This window comes from Hippocampus bargibanti, linkage group LG18 (assembly GCF_051943395.1).
Source record: "Hippocampus bargibanti isolate YZ-2025 linkage group LG18, ASM5194339v1, whole genome shotgun sequence".
Lineage (NCBI taxonomy): Eukaryota > Metazoa > Chordata > Actinopteri > Syngnathiformes > Syngnathidae > Hippocampus > Hippocampus bargibanti.
The window spans coordinates 16,215,009-16,241,194 of NC_142751.1; the positions used below are offsets into that span (position 1 = coordinate 16,215,009).

The following is a 26,186-nucleotide window of genomic DNA, read 5'->3' on the forward strand; positions in this document are numbered from 1 at the left end:
TCATCACCCGCATTTACCATCCTTTTATTGTCACATTTTCTTTCGCACGATTCCACGAGCAAAATGATTGCCACCCTTTCGTTATGGCGCCATCTTGGAGTCAAAACAACAACAAAATAACAAATATAATGACAACACAAAGACACAGACAGTCATTTATTCTTCAGCACTTGCTGTACCCTCTCTGTGGCATGAAGCAGTTCTAGCTAAAAGAGGAGAGAATCGAGCTAAATGTTGAAAGCAAACACAAAGCTGTAGCATCCATTGAGATTGTCTCACATCTCCTGTCCCACGTAAATCCACTTCAATTCCAAGCCGCTTTTCATTTAAATGAAGAATGTAAAATGCGATGGCGACTGAGATCCGATGACGGCTTTTTACGGAATGACACCTAGCATAAATTGGAAAGCGGCCGGAAAGCAACGCTGTGCTTTGACGCTGTGCAATAATGGAGGACACGTACGCGCTTGGAAAATAATGATAGCGAGAGACGGAGCCGTGCCAGCCTGGTGCAAAAGTAGGACAAAAAAGTGGGAGGGCGTTCCCATTTTATGGATAAAAAGTGGGTGCCGCTGTTCTGATGACGGTGTCATGGCGGTCAGCCGTAATAAGTTGGAGGCAGCTTGGCGGTGGCGGGAGGCCACTGGGCAGAGCGCTTTTCGCTGCCTGATGTGACAAACGCAAGCAGGGCTGCAAAACACACACATGCACACACACACCCTAATGAGGAGCCGCAGGGGGGTTGGCCACCGGGACGCTGCAGTGTTTGCACGCGGGCGATAAGGACGGGCTAGCGGCCGCAGCATGAGGAGGTGAAATCCGGGCTGAGCGGTGATCAAACCTCGCCGTTATTTTGCCAGCGCTTCAGAACAATGGCGCAATTCAGACGGAGAAGAGAAATCTGTTCTCTTGATGCCTTCAGGGAGTTGACTGAAGCGTAATCAGACGATCAGGATGTTGGGACAGCGAGGTCAACATTTTATTACGCATATTCTTTTTTTTTTTACTTGAGGTATATTTTTATCCCGCGGGAGGAATGCAAACTACTTATTGCGTGCATTTTATGTCTGCCTTGTCTGTATTTATTGATTGCTTATTTTTGATTGCCACCATACATGTATCCAGATCTCACACATGCAGGTAATCCAGAAGACCTCTTGTCATCCGTTTTTTTGTCACCCAGATGCCACACGTTCATTCGCCTGTCATATTCTTAAATAAATCTTCAATTGGAGCATATGTCGTTTTTTTTTCCCAGGTAGCTTTGCCATGGTGCAGAATTGTAGGGGTTACTATATGTTGATGTGTGTGTGCGCCCGCTAAGCCGTGTGAAGCTCAGTGAAGGCTACAGAATGTGTGCCATCGAACAACTAAGGAGCTTAATGTCTCAGAGTGGGCTGCAAGTCTAACACAAGCCCACTTACATCAACGATGTACGCATCACGATGCATAAAAGCGAGGCATTACGTCTGGAAATATCGACCAATTAATAATGACCCTGCACCGCCACCCCACTTTAATAAAAATGCAAGAAAATTCACTGTGAGCGATCCCTAAGCGATGCTCAGCGACGTCGATGAGTATGACCTAAACAAAACGCAGAAAAATGGCGGGGGAGGGGGGTGAAAAGTAATCAGAAGACTGAAGTAGAGGGACACGGGGGAGGAAAAAAAGACAAAGGCACAAGTTTGTGTACAACAACCGTGGAAAGGATGATTAATATGGCCTATTAAGTTAGAACACCAGATCATAGTCTGGTCCCTCTGGCCATATTACGCCGACATGATAAAGCACCTGTTTTAGCCATGGGAGGTTGCTAGCGATGCAGATAATAGCCACGTCCCAGGAGAGATGAAGAAGGAATTAGGAATTAATACTGTTGTCGAACACACACACACGCACACGCACACACACACACACACACACACACACACACGCATGCTGCCAATCATTTGCATTGAAACCCACAGAACACACACGTCAGGGAGGACGAGACTACGACTCCACAAGACTAATCGATGACATGCTACACACTGATTCATTTTTTTTCCTGACAAGAACTCCGCCCCCCGTTGATGATAAATACTGTACCTGAAGGGGAGAGACAAAAAACAAGATGACTTCAACCAGGGGTGTCAAACTCTTTTTTTTTTTTTTTTTTTTTTTTTTGCCGCGGGCCACATTGTAGTTACTATTTGCTCTTGAGGGCCGTTATTCGTTTGGGAAAAGGGGGATGTTTCACCTCCTCCACATCTTGCATCCACAACGCGCAACAAATTCATGAATAACATAAATAATAAAGTTTTCAAATCTGAAGTCAAGAATATCATCATCATAATAATACATTTCATTTTTAAGCGCCTTTCAAAACTGTCAAGGTCACTTTACAGTCGCAGGATACGTTTTTCTGTGGGTGATCAGCAGCAGCAGCAGCCGCACGCGCCAGCGTTCACTCAACCCAGAAGAAACTCAAATAGATATAAAGCTAGCTAGCTAGCTAGCTAGTAGATAGCTAAAAGATAGCCAGCTAACCAGTCAGATAGCTATTAAGCTAATAGTTAGCCAATAATGACTATTATTGTAGTTTACATGGAACAATTTGACATTTTGGTTGGGACCTTAGCAAGCATCATGGCACTTAAACTGCTTGATTTGCTTTCGCGGGCCGAATAAAATGAAGTGGCGGGCCAGATTTGGCTCCCGGGCCTTGACTTTGACACCCGAGTTTTAAACAATGGAGACTTTAGTTTAGTTTCCATCTATCGATGATATGTTCCTAGACTACTCCAATTGAACGTTTGTTTGTTCATTCTCTCCTTTTCTTGCACCAGTGGGAAGAAATCGGGGAAGTGGATGAAGACTACGCCCCCATCCACACCTACCAAGTGTGTCGGGTCATGGAGCAGAACCAAAACAACTGGCTTCACACCAACTGGATCCTGACGGAGGGGGCTCAGCGGGTTTACATTGAGCTGAAGTTCACCCTGAGAGACTGCAACAGCCTCCCCGGCGGCGTGGGAACCTGCAAGGAGACCTTCAACATGTACTACTACCAAACGGACGGCGGCGAATGGGAGGACGGCGGCGGGATCACGCCAGAGGAAGAGCGAGCCTTGAAGGAGAGCCACTACATCAAAATCGACACCATCGCCGCCGACGAGAGCTTCACCGAGCTTGACCTCGGGGATCGGGTGATGAAGCTCAACACGGAAGTCCGCCATTTAGGCCCCCTGAGCCGGAAGGGCTTCTTCTTGGCTTTTCAGGATTTGGGAGCCTGCATCGCTCTGGTTTCCGTTCGGGTTTTCTACAAACGTTGCCCGCTTCTGGTCAAGAGCCTGGCCCAGTTTGCCGACACCATCCCGGGATGGGAAGCCTCGCAGCTGGTGGAGGTGGTGGGTCGCTGCATCAACAATTCGCTGCCTTTAGATGAGCCTCCCAGGATGCATTGCAGCTCCGAGGGGGAATGGCTGGTTCCCATCGGGAAGTGCGCGTGCAAGCCGGGATTTGAAGAGATCCTTGGATCCTGTCGAGGTGAGCTGAAAACAATTTGCGGAGCCTTTGTCTTTATTTTTTATTTTTGTTCTTTCCCCACTGAGTGCCTTTGCTTTTTCTTGGCTTAGTGGAGCCATTTTTTTTCCCTCCTCTTCCCCTCTGAGACTTGTAGCGCTCTGCTGCTCTCGTACATTGGCCTTTTTTGCTAAGCCGCGAGCCCAAACATTCCCGCCTGCGGTGTCTACCGACGGTCCCGTGTGCGCCCTGTCCCCTCTTGTTTTCTCCTGTGCTTATTTGAACAAGAGCGTCTCTGCGCCATCGTCGCTCTTGTGGGCCTAGCATTGTTTTTTTCTTTTTCTTCAGTGATCATTTAGGAGCCATGCATGCACACCAATCTCACAGCTATTCTTTTTTTTGTTCAATCTTTTTCAATTTGAGACCTCCCCACACTGGCAGATATGTCTTTAAATGAATGTATTTATTTATGTGTTGGTATACTATTTATTTATTTGTCTTTGTATTTAGCCACCACCCCGCCGGTCCACTTTGTTGTTTCATTGTCCCCAAGCAACGTAGGGGTCAGCCGCGCGCCGCGGAGCATTTAGCACGTGTGCTTTTCCGTTGCGCCCTGGCCCAGAAAAGTGGCAGGAATAACTATCCAGTCCCAAACTTCCCCTTGCTTTCTTTTCCTCTCGTGATGAATCGCCACACGCGAGCGTTAACCACATCTGACGATATAAACCTCGTCATGGGACCAAAAGGGGAGTTACTCGAAGAGACTTGTAGATTCGACATCTCCTAAAGCCGCCGCAAATATCAAAGTTTGATTTCTGACAGCAAGTGACGACGAGTTTCTGTCTGAGCCTCAAGGAGAAATTCTCCTTCTGGCATGAAAAGACGCCATCTTGAAGTCAAACAACAATAAAATACAATTGCCAGCCAATCGCATGACAAACGTCGACAACTGACAATTTGCACTGGCAATCCCATCTTCAGACAATGTTTGGTCTTCTATCAGTCTGCCATGCATAATGTAATGTGGGAGGAAACCGGAGTGCCCGGAGAAAAGCCACACAGACAATAATGCAAACAGGGAGCCGGAATCAAACCCTGCATTTCTGCACCGTGAGGTCGATGAGCTAGTCAGTTAGCGAGCGCGCCCTCCTCCATGCAAAACGCGAATTATTACTGCTTGTTCAACATTCTTTTTCCCGATAAAATATCTCACCACTCACCAGTTTAAAAAAAAAAAAGAATAAACGCGACTCCTGTAGCAATTAACGAAGCGTCAGTCGTTTTTACATTTCCGCATGCTAATGAGGTTGTCACTGCCAGTCATTTGAAAAGTTTGGATGAGGGGGAAAAAAAATCCATATTTTCACCCTTTTCAGCTTGAGATCTAATTGGTGTTTTGGTCAACCATTTTGTGAGGACTTGAGAAAAAGAATGAAGGAAAGCGGCTTTCATGTTGATCAACTCATTCACTGCCATTCATCAATTGAGTCGGGATTGAAAATAGGACATGGAGCGCCATTCCTGACTTTGTTCGGGTTTGGTTTTTTCATGCTTGGGTTCTGATAAAGCGCTAGCCATGGCCTCTGGCAATATTTTTCTTTTCCACAAGGGGGCAGCATTACCTTTTTTTTCCATGTTAGTGCCTTGTTCCAGCTTCAGCTGTTGTTCAAGCGCTATATCAACCGATATGCATGTATGGCATTGTATTTTGGACAGCCGCCCTCATTTCATGCTCATATAACTCCAGACCCATATCATTTAGGAATTAACACTTTTTATCTAATGAAAGAAGAGAGTCCAAGGTTTGTTACACTGCATAGAATGTTTATGTAGTCCTAAAAGTCAATCCTGTGTGGGTCCAGGAATTTGAGTGAAATTGACAAAAACCCTGGCACATTTTGGCCCGTCTTGCAGTGCATGAGGTGAGAAGGCATTTGAGGTTCTGCATTCACTTTGTGGAGTCCTTCTTTGCGCTTCGAAAAGACAAGCGGCGATCTGAAAAGAATACAATGGCGCATTATTGCCGCGTTAGGACCAATCAGCACCTGTTTTAAACGCGCTAAGTGGGAATGGTTTCAGGTCAAAGTGCAACACCATCCGAGACAATGTCGCACGGCGGCTAACGGAGGAGCCTGATTTAACGCAGTCTTTCTAATGAATCTTGATTTGAGTTGTTCCAATCTCCCCTCGTGTCTTTTCTCTTCCATTTGCTGGCTGTTTATCTCCATGTCGCTGTCAATCATTTATTGTCTGCCGATTGCTCACCTCCTCCCTCTGCTTTTTCTTTCTTTCAAGCCACCACGCAGACAGCAGTACCCCCGTTTCCTACATGACAAAACAATCACTTGGATTAGAATACGGTCTAGCCGCTCGGCTTAAGTGCTTTTGGAGCACAATGTAGCAAGCAACGAAGGCTATTGTCGCGGACGCAGTCATCACACATTTGCACGGAAATGCATCATTGCAAAGATGTCAATTTGCTGGATTTGCACTCTGCCAAAGTTGAGAAAAGACAACAGAAAGATGTCTCTCAAATGGCCAACTTTTGAAAATATCCATTGCAGCTCTTGCCATTGTAAAACCTAGATGTATTTATTTATTTTGTTGTTTTGTGCTTATTTATTTCATTGTTTTAAATTACGTATTTATTTTGTCTTTTCATTTTTTTGTTTTAAAGTATGTTTGTATTTATTTTACATTTATTTTGTTTATTTATTTTTATTGTTTTAATTCATGTATTTATTTATTTTTTATTTATTTCATCTTTATTTTAATTTTTTTTGTTTTAATTTATTTTTTGCATTTATTTGTTTTTTGTGTATTTATTTATTTGTTTGTGTCTTTATTTGTTTATTTATTCATTTATTTTGTATATATGTATTTGCTTTAATTTCTGTATTTATTTATTTATTTTGTGTTTATTTGTTTTAATTTATTCTTTTATTTTGTGTTATTTATGTATTTATTTATTTATTTATGTATTTATTTATTTCATCTCGATTCTTATTTTTTCCCCTTTTCACTGTAATGACTAATGTCGAGGGTCTGCAGCTACTCTATTTTGTTTGTTTTGTTTTTACCAAAGCTGTCACATAACAGTTGAAATTAAAGCAACGACTGCAAAAGGACAAGGAAGTCAATATATTCACATACGAATCGTGTTTTGATACTTGCTCGTTGTCGCGTGGGGTGACAGCAGACGAGACTGAAAGGGATCATGTTGGCACAACTTTATCCGGGATAATTGGTCGGAGCCTGCGGCATTCGTCAGAACTGCCAGACGAGTATGGGTGGGGCTGAGGGGGGGGGGGGGGGGGGGGGGCAGGCTGTTAGACTGCAAACAACGTGCGGCGGGTTTATAGATGGACAGATAGATACAACAAAATAAAAAAGAGAGAAGTGACAAGAAATGGATGGAGGAGAAATGCAAGATTTCTCAGCGCAGGCTGCCAGATAGTGCCAAATAGACAAAAAGATAGATGATTGTTATTTGTGGCGGCGACGGCCACCGAGGACCCAAGTGGGCAGATGGATGAAGAGAGACATGAAGTATGGGTAGGACATTGAGATTAACTTTGCTCGTCCCAAACTCCAGCAATGAATTTTGGGCTGGAAGATGAGAAGTAAAATCACCATTGAATTGAATTGAGGGAGCCAGTGGAGAAAAGGAAGAAACTCTGGTCGGATTGCAGAGAAACTCATCAGACCTCATGGTACCCACCACCCTACATGGTGCTGCTATGTTGAGATGTTTCCATGAGGAAAATCAGGTTTTCCCAAGGTAGTCTGGATTGCAGGGTCTGGGTGGGGGTCTCCAAAAATATGGCCGACAGGCAATTGGCGATTGGTTGGCATAATTTCTTTGCTTTTATTTATTTTTGGGAGGGGGTGGGGGCCTGATATGTCCATAACAACTTCCTGATTATCTCATTGCATCCCGAGTCAGACTGCCTCATCTATCAATATGCATGTTGATAATGACCGCATACCGACATGAGCACGCCTTGGATAAAGATGGCGGATTGTGAAAAGTGAGGTGGGGGTGACAGCATTGATTGTGTTTCCCTCTCTGAGATGATTTCTCCAGAGTAGCTTGATCGCACCAAGGTCCCGACCCGAGCTCACGTGGTGGTCCTTTGAGAGCCATTATCTTGATTTTTTTGCCCCCCTTAGCTAAATGCTAGTAGGCATCCTATAAATATTTTATCCCATACCTATTTACATTTGCTTGATTTATTTTTTTTAGCCTGATACTTCCTCAGCCACGAGCGGCGAACTGTCTGATTTATGGGTGCGATGTACTGCTAATGTCCAATCTTTGCCAGCTCGAGCTTCACTGGTCCACTAAATTGGTTTCGCTTGGGAAGCAATTGTGACCTTTTTGCTTGGCCTTTGTCATTTTTTTCCCCCGCTTGTTCACCAATTGTTGAGATGACAGAGAGGATCATTGGACGTTACTACGTTACCATTGGCACATAGACAAACGGTCAATGAATAATAATAATACACAAAACATGTACTCAATAAGAACTAATAAACAATCATATATGTCCTTTTATTCATTTTGTGTTTCGTTGGCTAGCATCTTATTGCAGGACAAATACGGGAAGAGGATATTTACTTTGTTTCCTGACTAGTTTATGCATTGGCGCGCCGTGGATTTCGTCGCTAGGCCTTCAGTAGTGCTACGTCTGAATCCATCCAGACTGAAAAAATATGCTGTGATTTACTACTAGTCCACTAAAGGGTATAATTAGCCAGGAACTAACTGACTGACCATTCTTAGTGATGTCCAAACACCCCCTTGTCCCACCTAAAAGACATTTTCTGAACTTCCAAGTGATGTCTTCAGGTGTAGAGGATGCTCATTAAGCGGCCGTCGTAGGACGCCGACGGATCCTTAATTGCCCGGGACGCCGTTGTGTGCCAGGCATATTAATTGTGCATTAGGCACACACAGACACACAAATGACGCATTAGCGTGTAGTGCATATTAATGACCAATTAGCCTTTGTTCTATGTTTTAAAAGCTGCGTGGCATCAAAAGGGCATCTTGGCCAAGGGCAAGGCAAGTTTTCATTTGATGAATTGAACAGGAATGCAAACGTGCAACACGTAATAGATAGTTCAACGTAAATTTTGTGTATGTCCAATATCATGTACATGTTTTTTGTTTCCGGCACTGATGTCATGCTAACGTGTCTCCCACGGGAATTTACTATGACGTATTAACTCCTCCACTGCTATTCACACATTTATTCGGGAATTGAAAATATGACGTAGAACGTCATTCCTGAATTTGTTCGGGTTTTGTTTTTATTTTCATGCTTGGGTGGCGATACAGCGCTGGCCATGGCCTCTGGCAATGTTTTTATTTTCCACAAGGTGCCAGCATTTTCCTTTTTTCCCCATGTCAACGTTTTTTTCCAGCTTCAGCTATTGTTAAAGCGCTTTATAAACCAGTATTTAAGTGTGTATGTAGGTAGGTAGGTATTTTTTTATTTATTTATTTATTTGTTTGTTTATGTGGTTATTTATTTATTTAGGTGGTTATTTATTTATTTATTTATTTATTTAGGTGGTTGTTTATTTATTTATTTATTTATTTATTTGTGCATTCATTTATTTATTAGTTTATTTATTTATTTGGATGGGTATTTGTTTATTTGGTTATTTATTTATTTATTTATTTGGTTGGTTATTTGTTCTTTTGTTTTATTTATTTATTCATGTCTCCATTTATTTATTTGATTGTAGTTTATGTGACAGTTTCTTGAATTTATAGTGTGGTGGTGGTGCCAAGGGTAGTTGTCCTGACTGGGATGGCTCATGTTCTCCATTAGCCTATCAAACAAAGTGGCTGAAGCTGAATCAACAAACCCGCTGCTGGTTGTCGACAAACAAGCGCCGACCCCCCCGACCCAATTTGGCATCGCTTGCTAAAAGGCACAATTCGTAAATAATCGGTGACATGAAAAGGATGTTGTGGTCATTTAAATATTGCCATGTTTGTATGCCCATGTGAGTTCTGCTAAACTTGGTGGTGGTTGTCAGAAAGAGAAATTTTCAGGCCTAACGTTCCATGACAAGTGGCCAAGGTTCCATCAAGGTGACTCACTCTCACACAAATCTTGCCCATCTCCTTTGTCCCGCATTTCCTTCTCCCCCCGCCCGCCTTTATCTCCCTCCTTTCTCTTTTTTTTCTTTGGTTTTATCTACGCTTAATGTAGTTATTAATCACCGTTGTGCTCTGAAAGCGCTGCCAAAGCGTTCCAATAAGAAACAAAAGGGGCGACGTAGCACAGATCCTTAAAGCTGGACAAGCCCTTCCCCGCCCTCCATGGAAGCTCCATTATCCCAAGCGTCGATTTGTATCTGTCTGCGAGCAGCGGCAACGCGAGGGAGAGCAAGTCGCGGCGATAAGTCAGCTGCCAGGATAGAAGTCGCTGATGCATTCTGCCGTGTTAGCATTCCGTCCCTGACACCCGTTTATGTTGGGGGAGAGGGCATCTTTGTTTTTATTTTTTTTTTTTTTGCCTTCTGTCATGTGACGTGTTACCTGTACTATAACGTTTTGGTTTGTGACCAACAGGTGGCACTGTAGGGCATTGATTGTTTTAATCAGTGGCAGTTAAAAGGACTCCCGGCACGACCGTTCAGCGTCGGGTCATTATTTGTTTCACCCTGTCAGGTTTGTTTCGTCTTGTCATGGTTTTGTTTGCTACTTTGGACCTTTTGCTCTGATGCCCCCATTATTTGAGATTTTGTTCCTGCCGAATTGAATAGAATTTGTTAAATACACGCTGCTCCTCGCTCCTGCTTGCTTTTTTTGGGGTCCACCCACAACCACCACCACCTTGCAAACCTTGACACGCGCCAAATCTTAATGGCCGACAAACCAGAGGAGACGGCCAGGCGGAGTAGCAGCGGCACCAGCGGCACCAGCAGCCGTTTGTACACAATCCGTTCACATTGTCACAGCCCACCGAATCTTGCGCAATCCATGTATTGTGCCAAATTGACTCGCTGAAAGGATGCTTGAATGTCAACATCTGTGGGGCCTTCTGTGTCCAACACAAGGAAAACCCCCAAAATTGAACCTGGGTGAAATATGAGAAGATCCCTTGAGGCATTCCGACAGAACAGCAAATGTTTTTTTTTTTTTCTCTTTTATTTCAGCAAGTGGATTCTGTGCTAACATCAAATCTCTCCGGGAAATTGTGTATGTCCTGTTTTAACCTTTGCATCATCTCTTTTCTTGTGTTTCAGCTTGCAAAGTGGGCTTTTACCGCTCGCTGTTGGAGTCCATGCTCTGCAGTAAATGTCCACCCCACAGCGTGGCCCGCAACGCCGGAGCGACTTCATGCGGCTGTGAAGAAGGATATTACAAGTTGGACTCTGATCCTCCCAATATGGCCTGCACACGTGAGATTGAACTTTGACACACATTGACATTTGATTTGTTCCCATTGAAGAAAAAAAAAAACTTGAAGACACACACGATTGTAGATGCTGAAAATCAGTGGCGGGCTGTGGATTTCATCGCTAGGCCTTCAGTAGTGCTACATCTCAATCAGTCCAGACTTAAAAAAAAGTGTGGTGTGATTTTCTATAAGTCCACTTGAGGGTACCATTAGCCAGGAAAAAACTGACCGACCTTTCTTCATGATGTCCATTTTTTCTTGGAAAGTCCGTCTTTACGTTAAGAGTAGATCTGCAACCAAATCCATTTCTTCCCCTCCTTCAGCCATTGTGGCTTGACAAAACCGCTATTAAATCAACACAACAATCTATTTGCTTCTGCAGCTCGCTACAGATACAGTGTGCTAGCTCTGGCCAGTATGCTCTCGTCACTCACGGCTAGTGATACTATGATTGGCTAGTCACTCGCCAATCATAGTTTGCGAAAACTCTGACATTTCCAGCTGACAAATGATTGCTGAAATGTCATTGGTTAAAGCTTAAGTACGAAAACACACGTCTGGAGGCAGCACAAGATGGGAAAAATAATACAAGGAAACTGAAAGACAGTTTGGAATTATTTCATAAGGATGAATGGGCAAAATATAATTTGTATCAATCTGTGATTCAGATATTTTTAGGCCAGCAGAGAAATCCTTACAGCCCCGACTGCCCGCCACTGCTGAAAATTGATTTTTCTTTTCTACTAACAAATGGCCAAAAAACTGCACTTTTTGCCCTGTGTGAAAAAGAACGGTAAAGGCCTTACCAGAACAACCAACCTTTATTTTGAGTGAATCAAAAGCATTAAAAATATTATCGATCACATCTCAGGCATATTTCCCAATGAAGTCACTTACCCATGTGACTCTTAGGGCCACCGTCAGCGCCGCGCAACGCCATCTCCAACGTCAACGAGACCAGCGTCTTCCTGGAGTGGTCTGTCCCCATGGAGTCCGGAGGCAGGAAGGACATCCGTTACAACGTCCTTTGCCGACAAGTCTTGCCAGACGGAAGCGGCTCGGAAGAGTGCGGACCAAACGTGCGCTTTCTGCCTCGTCAGGCCGGCCTGGCCAACACTTCGGTGATGGTGGGCGACCTGCAATCGCACACCAACTACAGTTTTCTCCTGGAGGCCGTCAATGGCGTGTCGGATCTGGCCAAAGACCGCGCCAAGCGGTATGTGTCACTTAACGTGACCACCAATCAAGCTGGTACGCATATCTACAAAGTCCCTTTTGGATCTCTATGCGTCCACTAGTATACGTAAAAAATGGCAGATGACCACATTACTGCCCGGCCCGATGGTCCAGCGTTTAGCGTGCATGCAAGCTTTCGTGGAACAATCGCTCGGTCGGGGGAGGGAAGAGACAGATGGTTGTCTGACAGTCCTGAAAAGCGACAGACCTCTTGACCCCCGCTATCACCGTAACTGTCAGCAGTCTGAAGGGGATTACACCCGAATTGCAGAGCTCACTTTGAGTTCATCGGAGTTGTAGCGGGATTAGAGTTAACCAATTGGATTTTAGGGATTACACCAGATTACATTTGACGGGCGAAATCGCCGCTCTTCGACGACGGGTGCAATTGCTATTCAAGGCATGCACAGGTACACAGGTTATTTTAAAAAATTGTAATAGGGGTGTTTCTATATGTTCTTTCGTCTCCCTGCGTGAACCAGGAAGTAGCCTCCTAGCGTCGCTAACACTATTTCCCAGCGTTGCGTTTCCCTCAGCTCCGCGACAGATTGACAGAGTTGCAGTTCCGCTCGTCTCTGCCAACATGTATTGTATTGTTCAAGATTTAACCGAATAGTTTCATTAGACTCTCGCGCGACTTAATGCCAAAATTGTAGCTGAGCTGCCTTGGCCTAGAAACCTTCTCATTGGCTAGAACGGCTCAACATGGATGAAAACAATCAAGCATCCCCAAAGGAGATGGAATACAAAAATGCACATGCAGTCATACCTCGTCTTACGAACGCTTTAGCTAACAAACGTTTTGCCTTATGAACGTTAAATTTGCGAGGATATCATCTTGGCATACAAACTATTTTTCGCGAAACACACGGAGCGCCACAATGAGTGATGTCTCATGCCAAGATGTATAACACAGAGCTCCCTGAGACACTAGATGCAAAAAGCTGTCAACCCAGCTAAACAGAACACAATTGATGAGGAACTAGGTAAAATTATCGCCGAGAAAGCACGGCAACTTCACTCGGATATCGTCAAGAGGCAGCCTGAAAGTTCGTCATCCATTGATGATTTCAAGGCTAGCCACGGATGGTTCGAGAACCTACAGGGATTCATAGTGTCATTCGTCATGGTGAGGCAGCCAGTTCTGAAGATAAAGCTGCCAAAGCTTACAAGGAATTATTCCTCTAGTATGGATGATGGAAGAAGAAGGCTACAGTCCTCATCAAGTGTTTAATGCTGATGAAACTGGCCTTTTTTTGGAAAAAGATGCCTAACCAGACTTTCATTACACAGGAAGAGAAGTCCGTCCCTGGGCATAAACCTATGAAAGCTAGGTTAACCCTCCTTCCTAGAGTCCTTGTGACTTTTCCTCCCACCTCCTCCGACTCCATTCCATCAAGCCATCAACGACCATCACAAAGGTCAATAAAACGACTTTATTATATAGTACAGTTTATTTCGTTAATTACAATACCATAGCACTTATATTATACATAAAATAAGGTATACATATTTTGTATCGTTTTAAGGCTTATTTAGTAGAAAATTTTGTTTTATAGGGACCTGGGAATGGATTATTCTCATTTTAATGGTTTCCTATGGGACTTAAATGTTTGGAATACACACTTTTCACCTTACACACGCTTTCTGGGAACCAATTAAGTTCGTAAGCCAAGGTATCACTGTACTTTATACCCCGGTAATGTAGTCCAAATGGTTGAAATGGACCAAAGGCGAGGTGCCATGACACATGCTTGCCAGACGTCAGTTCGAGCTTTGCCGTATTTTAATGGAGTGGCTGTGTTTGTTTGCAGCACCTTCCCCGGTGAGCGTGGTGAGAAAAGGTCATGCCGGCAAGAGCAGCATCACGCTTTCCTGGGCAGAACCGGACCGACCCAACGGGATCATCCTGGAATATGAAATCAAGTATTTTCAGAAGGTATTGCTAGCAAGCTAACGCTATACGGATTTTAACATGTTGAAATGTGCAGAGGTCAATGTTTCTCTCTTAACAGGAGCAAGACTCCAGCTACACGATTATAAAATCCAGAGAGACGGAGATGGCGGTGGAAAGCCTCAAACCCTCTTCCGTTTACATCTTCCAGGTTGGACGCAGGCTTTGAAAATCCATCAAGACGATCCATTGATGATAATGACACATGACAGCAAATACGCAAAGGTTTACCTTATTTGAAGTGACATTAACTCAAACAAATGGTCCCTCGGAAATAATACTGTGTTGGACGAAGAATGTGAGTTAAAGATATTTGGAAAAGGTTTGGAGTCAGCGTGTTCTCAGTCCAATTCGATCAAAAGAAGCTGACAGCAGGCAATCTCTTCCAGGTGGCTGATCAATTGCTTCACTCTTCATATTAATCTTTCCCATGAGAAATAATAAAGGGGGGAAAAAATCCCTTTTCGGCCTTTATTTCTTGGTTGTAAAACTTTTAAAGCAAGTTCGAGTAGCATATAAGTCAAATTATAACATGATTAAGTGACGTCTGTTTCCGTATCGTTAACAGATTGAGTTTCATGACAGGGCCTGGATTGTATTTTTTTAAAGCATTACTCGACATTTACTGGGCAGCCACACATAAATAAATAAATAAACACATTAATGAATGAATAAATGAATACATACCTAAATGAATAAATGATAAACAAATGAACGAATGAATAAATGCTAAATAAAATAATAGAAAGGTAAATAAATACATGATTATTAAATAAATGATAAATAAACAGAAAAATGAATAAATGATAAGGAAATAAATATGTTAATAAAAAATACATTAATAAATGAACAAACAAACGAATGAATAAATAAGTGAATAAATGAATAGATTAACAAATGAATAAAACTAAATAAATAAAGGATAAATAAATAGATATGTAAATAATGAAATAAATAAATATACATACATACATACATACATACATACATACATACACACACACAAATAAATACATACACACGCACACAAATACATACATACATACATACACAAATAAATAAATAAATACATACAAATAAAAATAAATACATACACAAGTAAATACATAAATAAATAAACATTTAAATACATAAATAAATACATGAATAAATACATGAATAGGCACAGTATTTACTGCACCTTTTTTGAAAGCAGAACTGAGAAAAGTGGCAAAAAATGATTAGCATTAATATTTCAGTCTATTGGCTCCATTTATCGAGGGTGTGGTTGGATGATGATAATTTGTTTACATTTCTCCAGCGTTGGCGTTCATGTGCCTTGTTTTGAATTCCAGGTGAGAGCCAGGACGTCTGCAGGTTACGGTGCTTTTAGTCGGCGTTTTGAATTCCAGACGAGCCCTTACTGTGAGTTCTCAGAGACGTGTTGGATGAGGGAGTGAGAGTGCAAGCTGGAGTGGGCAAGCGTGGCCATCCAAAAAGCTCCCACCTGTACTTGACTGCAGCTCTGTTTTGCATCCGTAGCGCCGTCCAAGTGAATGTTTTTAGCTCTCTTTTTTCTCTTTCCATTGGCAGTAAGAGCAAGCGGCGAACGCGGCCAAGCTTCCATCGTAGCCGTGAGCATCACTTTGGCACTTGTCCTGCTGGCAGCTGTGGCTGGATTTCTACTGAGCGGACGGTAAGGCAGCCAAAATCAAGTTGGCCACTCCGTACACGTGATTGGCACTGTTTGACATTACATAGAAAAAGGAAACAGCAGTCTGTAGGATTTACCCAAAAGTGTATTTTGTTTGTTTGTTTGTTTGTTTTTTAACAATGTATTGCAACTATTTATACTGAGTACGGAGTGGCAGTGAGGAGCATTAATCGTGCCTTCGATTCTTGAAATACAATAGCTAGTATGTATTTGTACGTATTATCTTTTTTTGCACACCAATGACTTTATTCTTTTTTCCTCTCTTTACTTCTTTTTATTTATCTGGCTATCCGGCTGTCTATCTAGCTAGCTAGCTATTTTCTATCTAGCTAGCTACCTAGATAGCTATTTTTTGCTATCTACTAGCTGTCTAGCTGGCAATCTCGCTGGCTATTAGCTAGCTATCTGGCTGGCTAGCAATTAGCTATATGTTAGCTAGCTTTCTATCTATTATTGAGTTACTTCCGGGTTTAGTGAACGCTGGCGCATGTGGCTGCCACTGCTCACCCACAGAAAAACCTATCCTGTGATTGTAAAGTGACCTTGAGAGTTTTGAAAGGTGCTTATAAATGAAAAAAAGACTTATATCCTCATCACATATGCCTAAAACAGCTTATTTACTATCTTAATGAGCCCTCCTCCAGCAGCAGGTAGTTAAAGGGTTAAATAAGGCTTCCCAAGGGATTTGTAGAGAGCTCAACTTCATGCGGTTGGATGTAAATCACTGATCTCTGTTATGATTACGGCAAGGTCGTTGTCACAGGTCTCCTTTGCGGCCTCCATTTCCTATGACAACAGGACCGTAGAACGAGGTTGCATATGTGCATTAAAAAACAAAACAAAAAAAACAAAAGGGTTAGTAAAGAGCGCACGCAGTGCAGCCGACACATCCATCAGCATCACGGCGACAACCTGGAGCCCTCAGTCGCATCCACCGTGGAGGTCAAGTCGAGCAGCTGCTGTGGTCACAATGCTTTACTGTCACCGGACTCATCAATAACATCCATTCGTCTTCTACAATATGCTGAGGCACACTCATTTTCTGCCATTGGCTTTTCTACCTGACAGCGTGGCTAATTTGCAGTCATTACAGTCATTACCTTTCATAAATACATGAATACATATAGTATATATAAATACACAAATATATGAATACACAGATACACGATAAACCAATACACCAATACACAAATAAATACAAATTTTGACCCGTTCATGACATATAGTATTTTTGTCAACGTAGATGTTGTAAATAGATCACAACGTACTCAAGCCGCGAGCGCCAGACAACACAAAGGTATATTCAAAAATATAATTTCCACTGAATCTCCATTATGTTACCAGAATATGCACAAACTGTGCATGGAGAGGTGATCTGTAAGAAATAAAATTTAAACAAATGATAATTTTCATACGTCTGTGTAAGCTGTCAGTCGTACAGGAGTGGTCCATCGATGAGAAGGTTTCTTCAGCCGTCATCTGTACTTTTTTGAAGGTGTGGTGATACCGGAGGGAGTGGGGCAAACAGGCCAGTCGTTAGTCAGGAATGTAGGAACAATCAGTGGGGCCACAGGGAGTGGTCCTCTGCTCCCCCCAACCTGAGAGTAGGGACCTGTCGTAGCTGTGTCCGGCACCGCCATGTCTGGACATTAGGGATATATAAATAGGGCCGATACGACCAGTAAGACTTTAGTTCGCTGACGAAGCCTCTTGGATAGGAGACGAAACGTCCGACACCTTCAAAAAAGTAACAGATGACGGCTGAAGAAACCTTCTCATCGATAATTTTCATAGTTTACTTGGGACAATGAGAAATTTTTGTTTGGACTTATGCAAGCATCATGGATTTTCATGATTTGCTTTTGCCGTCCCAATAAAATGAGGTGGCGGGCCAAATTTGGTCCCCGGGCCTTGACTTTGACCACAGAATTTGTTGACTTTGACACCTGCAGATTTTTCTCAAAAAATTACTCATCATACAAGAGAAAAGTTAAATTTCCACTGCATGAAATTCTAAATGTCAGTGTTCAAGGATGATGCATATGTGGCAAAGCGGCAAAGACAGAGACCGGGACAAAAAGTGAGTTTGGGCCACACCGCCCCCATTCTACTGTAAGCCCCAGGCCATCCCTCCCCCATTTTAACTATCCGGACTGCAAACTCACTTCCGTTGACATAGAAACACACACAAGTGTAGACACACTTTTTGACGCAGTGATGCATGTCCACAAGAGTTAACATGCATACACAAGCACCCAGGCAACCCCCCCCCCCCCCCTTCATTTGGGATGTTTGAAGGCCGAGTGGCCACTGGGCGGTGGGCATGTATAAATCCCCTGACTCAACATATCCGGAAATCTAGACACCCCCAGGCAGACATGAAACACACACATACATACACACACACACACACATATGCGCACACACAAAATAGGAGTTTGAATGTTAACGGCCACCCAGACTGTCTGCCAGTCAGTCGGTACATCGGCTTTAATATGAATACATTAGCATATCAAACGTGTCAATTTGTCTGGTTTTGATTTCAAAAGTACATTTGTGTTGATTTTTCCAGCTAATGACACCAACATTGACTCGTGGTTAAATATTTGTCTTGTGAATGATTGGCGATCATCTGGAATAGGCTACAGCACCTTCTATTCTATGTGAGCCTGTTCAGGATGTTCAAAGTGGAAAGATGGAAGGATGTTTGGATCTGATAACTCGGATGTGTCAATATTGATCCAGAGAAATTGTGATTCTATGTCCTAGGCGGTGTGGCTACAGTAAAGCGAAGCAAGATCCCGACGAGGAGAAAATGCACTTCCATAACGGGCACAGTAAGGCCACCTAGCGTTTATATCAAAATATATCAAAGGGGGATTTATACCTTGCGTTTGGTCACTGTTCAAGGAAAATGGGTATATCTCCATTCAGAATTTTTTAATTTCGATGAACTCATTCACTGCCAGACGATGTGCAAAAACGTGTCCACTGCAATGCCAGGGTTTTTGTCACTTTCAAATTCCACGACCCACAGAAGATTGACTTTTTGGACTACCTAAACATTCAGTACAACGTTTGAAACCTGAGACTCTCTTCTTTCATCAGAAAAAAAGAGTTTATTCGGTTGGAGTTACATGAGCTTGAAATGAGAGCAGATGTCCAAAATACAATGCTCTATGTGTGTCTGCAGTTAAGTTCCCTGGAGTGCGGACCTACATTGACCCCCTCACTTATGAAGACCCGAACCAGGCAGTGCATGAATTTGCCCAAGAGATTGACGTTTCGTTCATCTCCATTGAAAGGATCATTGGCGCTGGTGAGTTGTATTTGTTTTCACGTCACGTAAGATCGCATATTTGAAGAAATTGCATTCAGCTTTGGATTCTTTTAAACATTACAACTTTGAATCGGACGTTTGCAGGTCAAGGTGGGCTGTCAAGTCAAGTCTGTCTGTCTGTGTGCCTCAGGGGAGTTTGGTGAGGTGTGCAGCGGACCTCTCAGGTTGCCCGGGAAAAGGGAGATGCAGGTCGCCATCAAGACCTTGAAAGCGGGATACACGGAGCATCAGAGGCGGGACTTCCTGTGGGAGGCGTCAATCATGGGGCAGTTTAACCATCCCAATATCATTCGCCTTGAGGGCGTGGTCACCAAGAGTATGTGTCTTCATATTTCCCTAAAATGTTGTTTTTTTCTTAACTCGTTCACTGCCACACATACAAAAATGCGCCCACTACAGTGCCAGGGTTTTTGTCATTGCCACTCGAAATCCAGTACCCACAGTGTTGGGTTAAAAATAGCATCTAAAATCGTTCTAACACACAGAATATTGAGTTTTTGTACTACATGAACATGGAATGCAGTGTTAGAAACCTTAGACGTTCTTCTTTCATCATAAAAAAGAGTTTATTCCTAAATAATATGAGTCTGGAGTTGTATAAATGAAATGAGGGCAGCTTTCCAAAATCCAATAAAATACATATTGGCTTATATGGCCTTTAACAACAGCTGAAGATGGAACAAAGCGCTAACATGGAAAAAGGGGAAATGCTGCCCCCTTTTGGAAAGGAAATAACATATCCAGAGGTCTGGCCATTGTTTTATCGGCATCCAAGCATGAAAAACCAAAATCTGAACAATGTTGGGAATGGCGCTCCACGTCATACTTCAGAATTGAGTGAGTGAATCGTTGAATGAGTTAATCGTTTATGGTACAGATGGCACTAACAATTGTTGATAATTTTATCTATTGTTGTCTCTTTGTGAAATGTGTTGTGAAAACCAATACAGGTAACATCTGACTTGCGACCGAGTTCCGTTCCGACCAAACGGTCGTAAGTCAAAATGGGCCTAAGTCGAAATCCATTCAAAATGTTGAATAGAGACTCGAAGGCTAAATGACTGGCAAACTCCCCATTGTGGGACGAATAAAGGTTTTCTGATTCTGATTCTCCCCCCTCTGGTGCCATCACACGGTCAATTGCTGTGCAAGCGTGAGATGCTGGCTGGCTGGCCAAAATTGTCGTACGCGTTGGCGGCCTGTGGGTGGTCGTAAGTCGAGCCGGTCGTAAGTGGGATGTTACCTGTATATTGTCCATTACTTCCACCAACCAGCAGAGGCGCTGTTGAGTCTGGCTCAACTTATTTACTGTCTCAAAAAATATAATACGACATCAACTACTCGAACTTAGTGTACTTATTTACTTATTTTTTATGTATTTGTTTATTGATTTATTTTATAGGCAAACCGGTGATGATTATCACGGAATGCATGGAGAATGGATCCCTGGACACATTCCTGAAGGTACGAAAAAGACATTTGTGTTAGAAAAAGAAGAGAATATGAATGGATAATTAAAAGAAAAACATGGATGGATGGATGGGTGGGTGGATGGATGGATGGATGGATGCATGGATGGATGGATGGATGGATGGATGGATGGATGGATGGATGGATGGATGGATGGATGGATGGATGGATGCACATATTGCCCCCGTTCTTGTTGGAGGGGAGTCTGGTCTGGAAAAATGTCTTCATGAAATAAGAAGATCCTGACATTGATTTTCCGATTCCGCTTCCAGAAAAATGATGGTCAGTTCACGGTTATCCAACTGGTTGGGATGCTGCGTGGCATTGCGTCTGGCATGAGGTGACCATACACACACACACACACGCGCACACACACGCACACACACACACACACGCACACACACACCATCTTATGCCGATAAGAAATTCCCATGACTTTGTTCTAAATGCTGCCGATTTCCTTTTCACTAATGAATGCAGATACTTGTCCGACATGGGCTATGTCCACCGCGATCTGGCGGCTCGCAACATCCTGGTCAACAGTAACCTTGTGTGTAAAGTGTCGGATTTTGGCCTCTCCCGCGTTCTGGAGGACGACCCCGAAGCTGCTTACACCACACGGGTAAGGTCACGCATTTTAATTTGAAAAGCCGGCTCGTGCCCGGCGCTTTGTTTTCATTTTCCTGTCAAAGAAATTGCCTGTCCCAGAGTCCAAGGTGACATTTAAAAGTTCGTCAACGACTCCATTCACAATAAATCCAACAAAATCACATAAATGTTAGTAGTGTCGCCCACCGAGTCGCATCCTGTCGGGTGAATCTCCAACTTCCTGTAGCCTGACGGCCAATGAAGTACTCACATCGGCCTCTCCAATACTCAATTGGCACCGAACCTTTGGCGCTATGGCGCCAAATATTGCACATCTCGCTCACTCGCGCTTCCTCGGCTCAACTGAAAGAGGAATATCATCGCCAACCCTTCAGATAATCGCACCCGGAGATTTCCCCCTGGGGTGTTCATCAATGCTGCATCAAGTTCATTTCACTTCTCATTGACTGAAATCGCCTTTGCCTCAGCAATCATGCCAGGCAATCTTCTATCTTAGCAATGAAAGCTTGATCATTTACACACACACACACACACACACACACACACACACGCACACGCACACACACGCACACACACACACGCACACTATCGTCATCCATGTTCCCAAATTGGTATTTTGTGGGCAGTCTTGAATAACGGGCCCAAACATTTGAAGTTTTGAGGTTATGAACGTGTTCCTATCAGCTGTTTCGGTTGGTTTTGAAGCATATTTTAAAGCATTTCACCATGTGTGTTTGTGTGTTCTAATTAACTCATTCACTGCCATTCACGAATTTATTCGGGAATTGGAAATATGACGTAGAGTGCCATTCCCAAAGCTGTTCCCCTTTTTTTTCATGCTTTGGAGCCGATAAAGCGCTGGCCATGACCTCTGGCAATGTTTTTGTTCTTTTCCAAAAGGGATTTTTATTTTTTATTTTTTTTTCAAAACTCTCAAGGTCACTTTACAGTCACAGGATACGTTTTTTCTGTGGGTGAGCAGCAGCAGCCACACTCAGATAGAAAGCTAGCTAGCTAGTAGGTAGCTCGCTATCTATTAGCTAGCCAGCTAGCTTTCTATCCAGCTAGTTATCTAGCTGTCGAGCTACCAGCTAGCTCTCCACTAGCTTTGGTGACAACTAGTACATGTAGATAGCTAGCTAGAAAGCTTGCTTTTAAGTTCTGTGATAAGACTCAACATAGACAAAATCCGACAAAATCAACATGGACAAAATCCGACTTCAACGGACAGTTAGGACGGCGGAAAAAATCATTGGCACCGCCCTACCGACTCTCGAGGACTTGCACACTGCAGAATCCAAACTATAGTGCCACTTAGCAGTTTTTTGTTGACAACGATACTAGTGCAGCGTGTTCTACCGGAAACAAATTCCTTGTGTGTTTTACATACTTGGCAATAAAGATGATTCTGATTCTGATAGATTTTGAAATATAATATCAGCCTCATACAAGTTCAACTAAAAGAATTGTTTACAACTGCAGCTGTTTGAGAACTGAGTATTTGACTGAGTATTGCATCAAATAATGTACAGTATTAGAAATACGTTGTTGTTCATCTCAATCGGCGGACATTTTGTCTTGTCCTGCCATTTTGCTGCTGACCGAAAATGACATGACCGAGCCTGAGGTCAAAGTTGGCGGAGGTCACATGACCAAAACAGCACAAAGAAATGTTTACAACTGCAGCTAACTGTTTCAGAACGGAGTATTTGACTGAATATCGCATCAAATAAAGGACGATATTCGAAAAACAATGATTACTGCTTCCCCCAGAATACAATGACCCTCAAATGAAAAGAAAAACACACTATTTTACTCAATAATAATCAAAAAAACCAAGCTGCACTTTTTTGTCACAGGGCGGGAAAATTCCGATTCGCTGGACAGCTCCCGAAGCGATCGCCTACAGGAAGTTCACCTCAGCCAGCGACGTTTGGAGTTACGGCGTCGTCATGTGGGAAGTGATGTCATATGGGGAGCGGCCCTACTGGGAAATGTCCAATCAAGATGTAAGGATCCTTCATTTCTTCGATTCAAGCCATTTTGTTATTGTTGGGGAAAACTCAAACCATGATCTATGACTGCAAAGTGTCCACGACGAGAAAGAATCGCTTGCACGGAAGCGCAAGATGAGATGTTGTCGCACGTGTGGAAAAAAGGTGCGAAACGCGTGAACGAACACAAAGTTGCAAAGCTCAGCAGAACTTTGTGGGAGGAAAATCACCCGTTTAGTTTGAAACATTTACTTGCTCCACCGGGTTTCCATTTTAGCCGTAGCCGTGAATACAGCGTCGCAGCAAATTGCGCGACATTTTTAAAGTGGCCTGCAAACTAAATCACTTTGTGCTGAGGGGAAGAGTTACAGCGTGCTTAAACGTAGCGCGCCACCAGGAAGTCATTCCAATAGGAGGAACTTGAATGGCGTGTTGACGAGTCAGCGGCAGGCAGACACCCCATACGCTGACAAGCGTCCCTTTTTGCTTCTGAAGCCGTCTGTCCCCGAGAAAACGGAGAGAGGTGGGCTGTTAGGGAGGATGAGAAGTGGACGACAAGACCTTTGATGTTTAATTGAAAGCCTTCTGCTGGATTTTCTCAGATCTGCGCAAGAAATTGCCCCTTCTTTCAGCCTCTTTCTCTAAGCCCGCCTTCTGTTTCCCAGTTTTCACCTTCTCTTTCTTTCATGACGTCTTTTGTCTCTCATAGCCGCCATTTCTGTCTGGGTTCACCACCCCCCTCCCTGCTAGCCTTTTGCCATGCCACCCCCCACCCCTCAACTCAATTGCAATTGTGCAGGTCATAAAGGCAGTGGAAGACAGCTATCGGTTACCGGGTCCGATGGATTGCCCCGAGGCTCTCTACCACCTCATGATGGACTGCTGGCAGCGAGAACGCATCAACCGACCGAAGTTTGATGAGATTGTATGTCTACTGGACAAACTCATTCGCAACCCCTGCTCGCTGAAAAATCTGGTCAACTCCTCGCACAGGTGAGAACGCTCGAAAAAGGCATGCATACGTTTCGCATCACGACGTATGTACAAGTACCGCCTTGTAGAATCTAGTCATGCTAAAACACTTTGTGTATCACCATGCACACACAAGATCAACCCACTGGCACACATGACTCTTGCTAACACTGTTAGCTAGTGGCTAACATGTGCTAACACTACAGTTCTGCTTCCTCGCCTTGCACTAGCAAATGCTTCATCAAATGTGGGTTTTATTTTATTTTGTTTTTTATTTTATTTTATTTTTTTATTGTAATTATTTGTTTATTTTCTTTTTCTTCACATGGATAAGGAGAAACCTGGCAATTGGGGCGGTCGCTATGTTCCTTTGCGCGCTAACATGTAACAATTTGGCACAAAAGGCTCACTCTGATTCATTTCCCCAGAAGAAAAGATTTATTTAGCCATTTAATTTCACACTCAATGGGGGTACAGGCACTTCTGACATACAGCTATTTGTATACAATTAAGTGATACCTTTTCCAGTATTCGACTGCAAAGCGCTGATCAAGGAAGTCATCATCACCAGCAAGAACGACGCATTTAAGACAATGGAATTGAAGTGGTATTAAATTGCATTTCTGCTATCTCGGTCTTGAAGACAAGGCACCTACGGCGCAGTTGAAACACTGCGAAATGACAATTTCTTCACCTTCCTTTACATATTCCTTCTCTCGTGAATTAAACTCATCAACATTCCGATTAAATGTAAATAGAGTCTCTTGAATTAGTGCGTGGCCGCATCATTGAATCACTTGGGACAGACCTCAATGGCTTCCCGTTGGGGGGTCAGTCGGGGTCGATGGACAAAGGTACAAATTGAAGAAATTTAAGTATAATAATAATTTGAATTGTTTCCTGCGGGGTGTCTCGGTTTTCAAAGCATCCCTGCATCCAATTATTTAGTTTTACACGAGCATGTCATGATATTAATGAGCTTTAATGGAGACATTTAGTCCTCATTTCCTTTGTGGAGGCAATAAAATAAGGGTTGATTTTTTTTTTTTTTTCTACTGCCGTTTCAACAAAAGGGAACCATTGAAACAAAGTACATTTCCCAACGTAACAACCAACTCAATTCGTCTGTGTAAGCTTTCAGTCGTACAGGAATGGTCCATCGATGAGAAGGTTTCTTCAGCCGTCATCTGTACAATTTTGAAGGTGTCGGACGTTTCACCTCCTATCCAAGAGGCTTCGTCAGCGAACTAAAGTCTGACTGGTCGTATCGGCCCTATTTATATATCCCTAATGTCCAGACATGGCGGCGCCGGACACAGCTATGATAGGTCCCTACTCTCGGGTTGGGGGAGCAGAGGACCACTCCCTGTGGCCCACTGATTGTTCCTACATTCCTGACTAAAGACTGGCCCATTTGCCCCACTCCCACCGGTATCACCTCATTAGCATTACGAATGTTGCCTAACCTGTTTTGCCTAAGCAGGCTATTGTATGAACGATCCAAATTGAACCTCACCCCACCAGACCGGTTTAATGAAGCATTTTGTTGTTTTATAAGAATCGCTTCTTTTACCCCCCCTTTCAAACCATCTATGTTCTTTCGCTAAGATTTTAACCTCGTTGTCGTCAAATGAGTGGTTGCTAGCTTTTAGGTGCAAATGTACTGCTGATTGAGGCCCACTTGTATTATCCCTGCGATGTTGATAAAGACTCTTTACAATTTTAATTCTTACAGTGTATTGAATAAACTACATTACTTTGTTTTTCATTTGGTAGCCTATCTTTTGGATGCACTAATTTTTGCCTTAACATGTTTATCGGTTTGAAATAAGTAGGAATTTTGTGTTGCCAAAGGACTGTTTGCAATTTTTCAGAAACTCCTGCAATGTAAGGTACTACCTACCCTATTCTTTCTTTTTGACATCTGTTGAATGACCACTGAGGGTACCCACAGTTAGTGAGTGCTCTCCTGATTTTCTCTACCTTC

General features: G+C 43.1%; 1 protein-coding gene across 4 annotated transcripts in view; it reads left to right on the forward strand.

Annotated features, from left to right (window-relative positions):
- unm_sa34860 (un-named sa34860) overlaps positions 1 to 26,186 on the forward strand; it is a 57,352-nt gene that overhangs the window by 26,125 nt on the left and 5,041 nt on the right. For all 4 annotated transcript variants that reach the window (XM_089020091.1, XM_089020090.1, XM_089020094.1 and 1 more), the window contains 15 exons: positions 2,832 to 3,531; positions 10,777 to 10,932; positions 11,844 to 12,182; positions 13,982 to 14,106; positions 14,183 to 14,272; positions 15,456 to 15,525; positions 15,694 to 15,796; positions 18,584 to 18,651; positions 19,008 to 19,133; positions 19,285 to 19,470; positions 20,557 to 20,618; positions 20,897 to 20,964; positions 21,105 to 21,246; positions 23,093 to 23,242; positions 24,027 to 24,220. In XM_089020091.1, the coding sequence (XP_088876217.1) occupies positions 2,832 to 3,531; positions 10,777 to 10,932; positions 11,844 to 12,182; positions 13,982 to 14,106; positions 14,183 to 14,272; positions 15,456 to 15,525; positions 15,694 to 15,796; positions 18,584 to 18,651; positions 19,008 to 19,133; positions 19,285 to 19,470; positions 20,557 to 20,618; positions 20,897 to 20,964; positions 21,105 to 21,246; positions 23,093 to 23,242; positions 24,027 to 24,220 (2,579 nt within the window). The remainder of the gene's footprint in view (positions 1 to 2,831; positions 3,532 to 10,776; positions 10,933 to 11,843; positions 12,183 to 13,981; positions 14,107 to 14,182; positions 14,273 to 15,455; positions 15,526 to 15,693; positions 15,797 to 18,583; positions 18,652 to 19,007; positions 19,134 to 19,284; positions 19,471 to 20,556; positions 20,619 to 20,896; positions 20,965 to 21,104; positions 21,247 to 23,092; positions 23,243 to 24,026; positions 24,221 to 26,186) is intronic.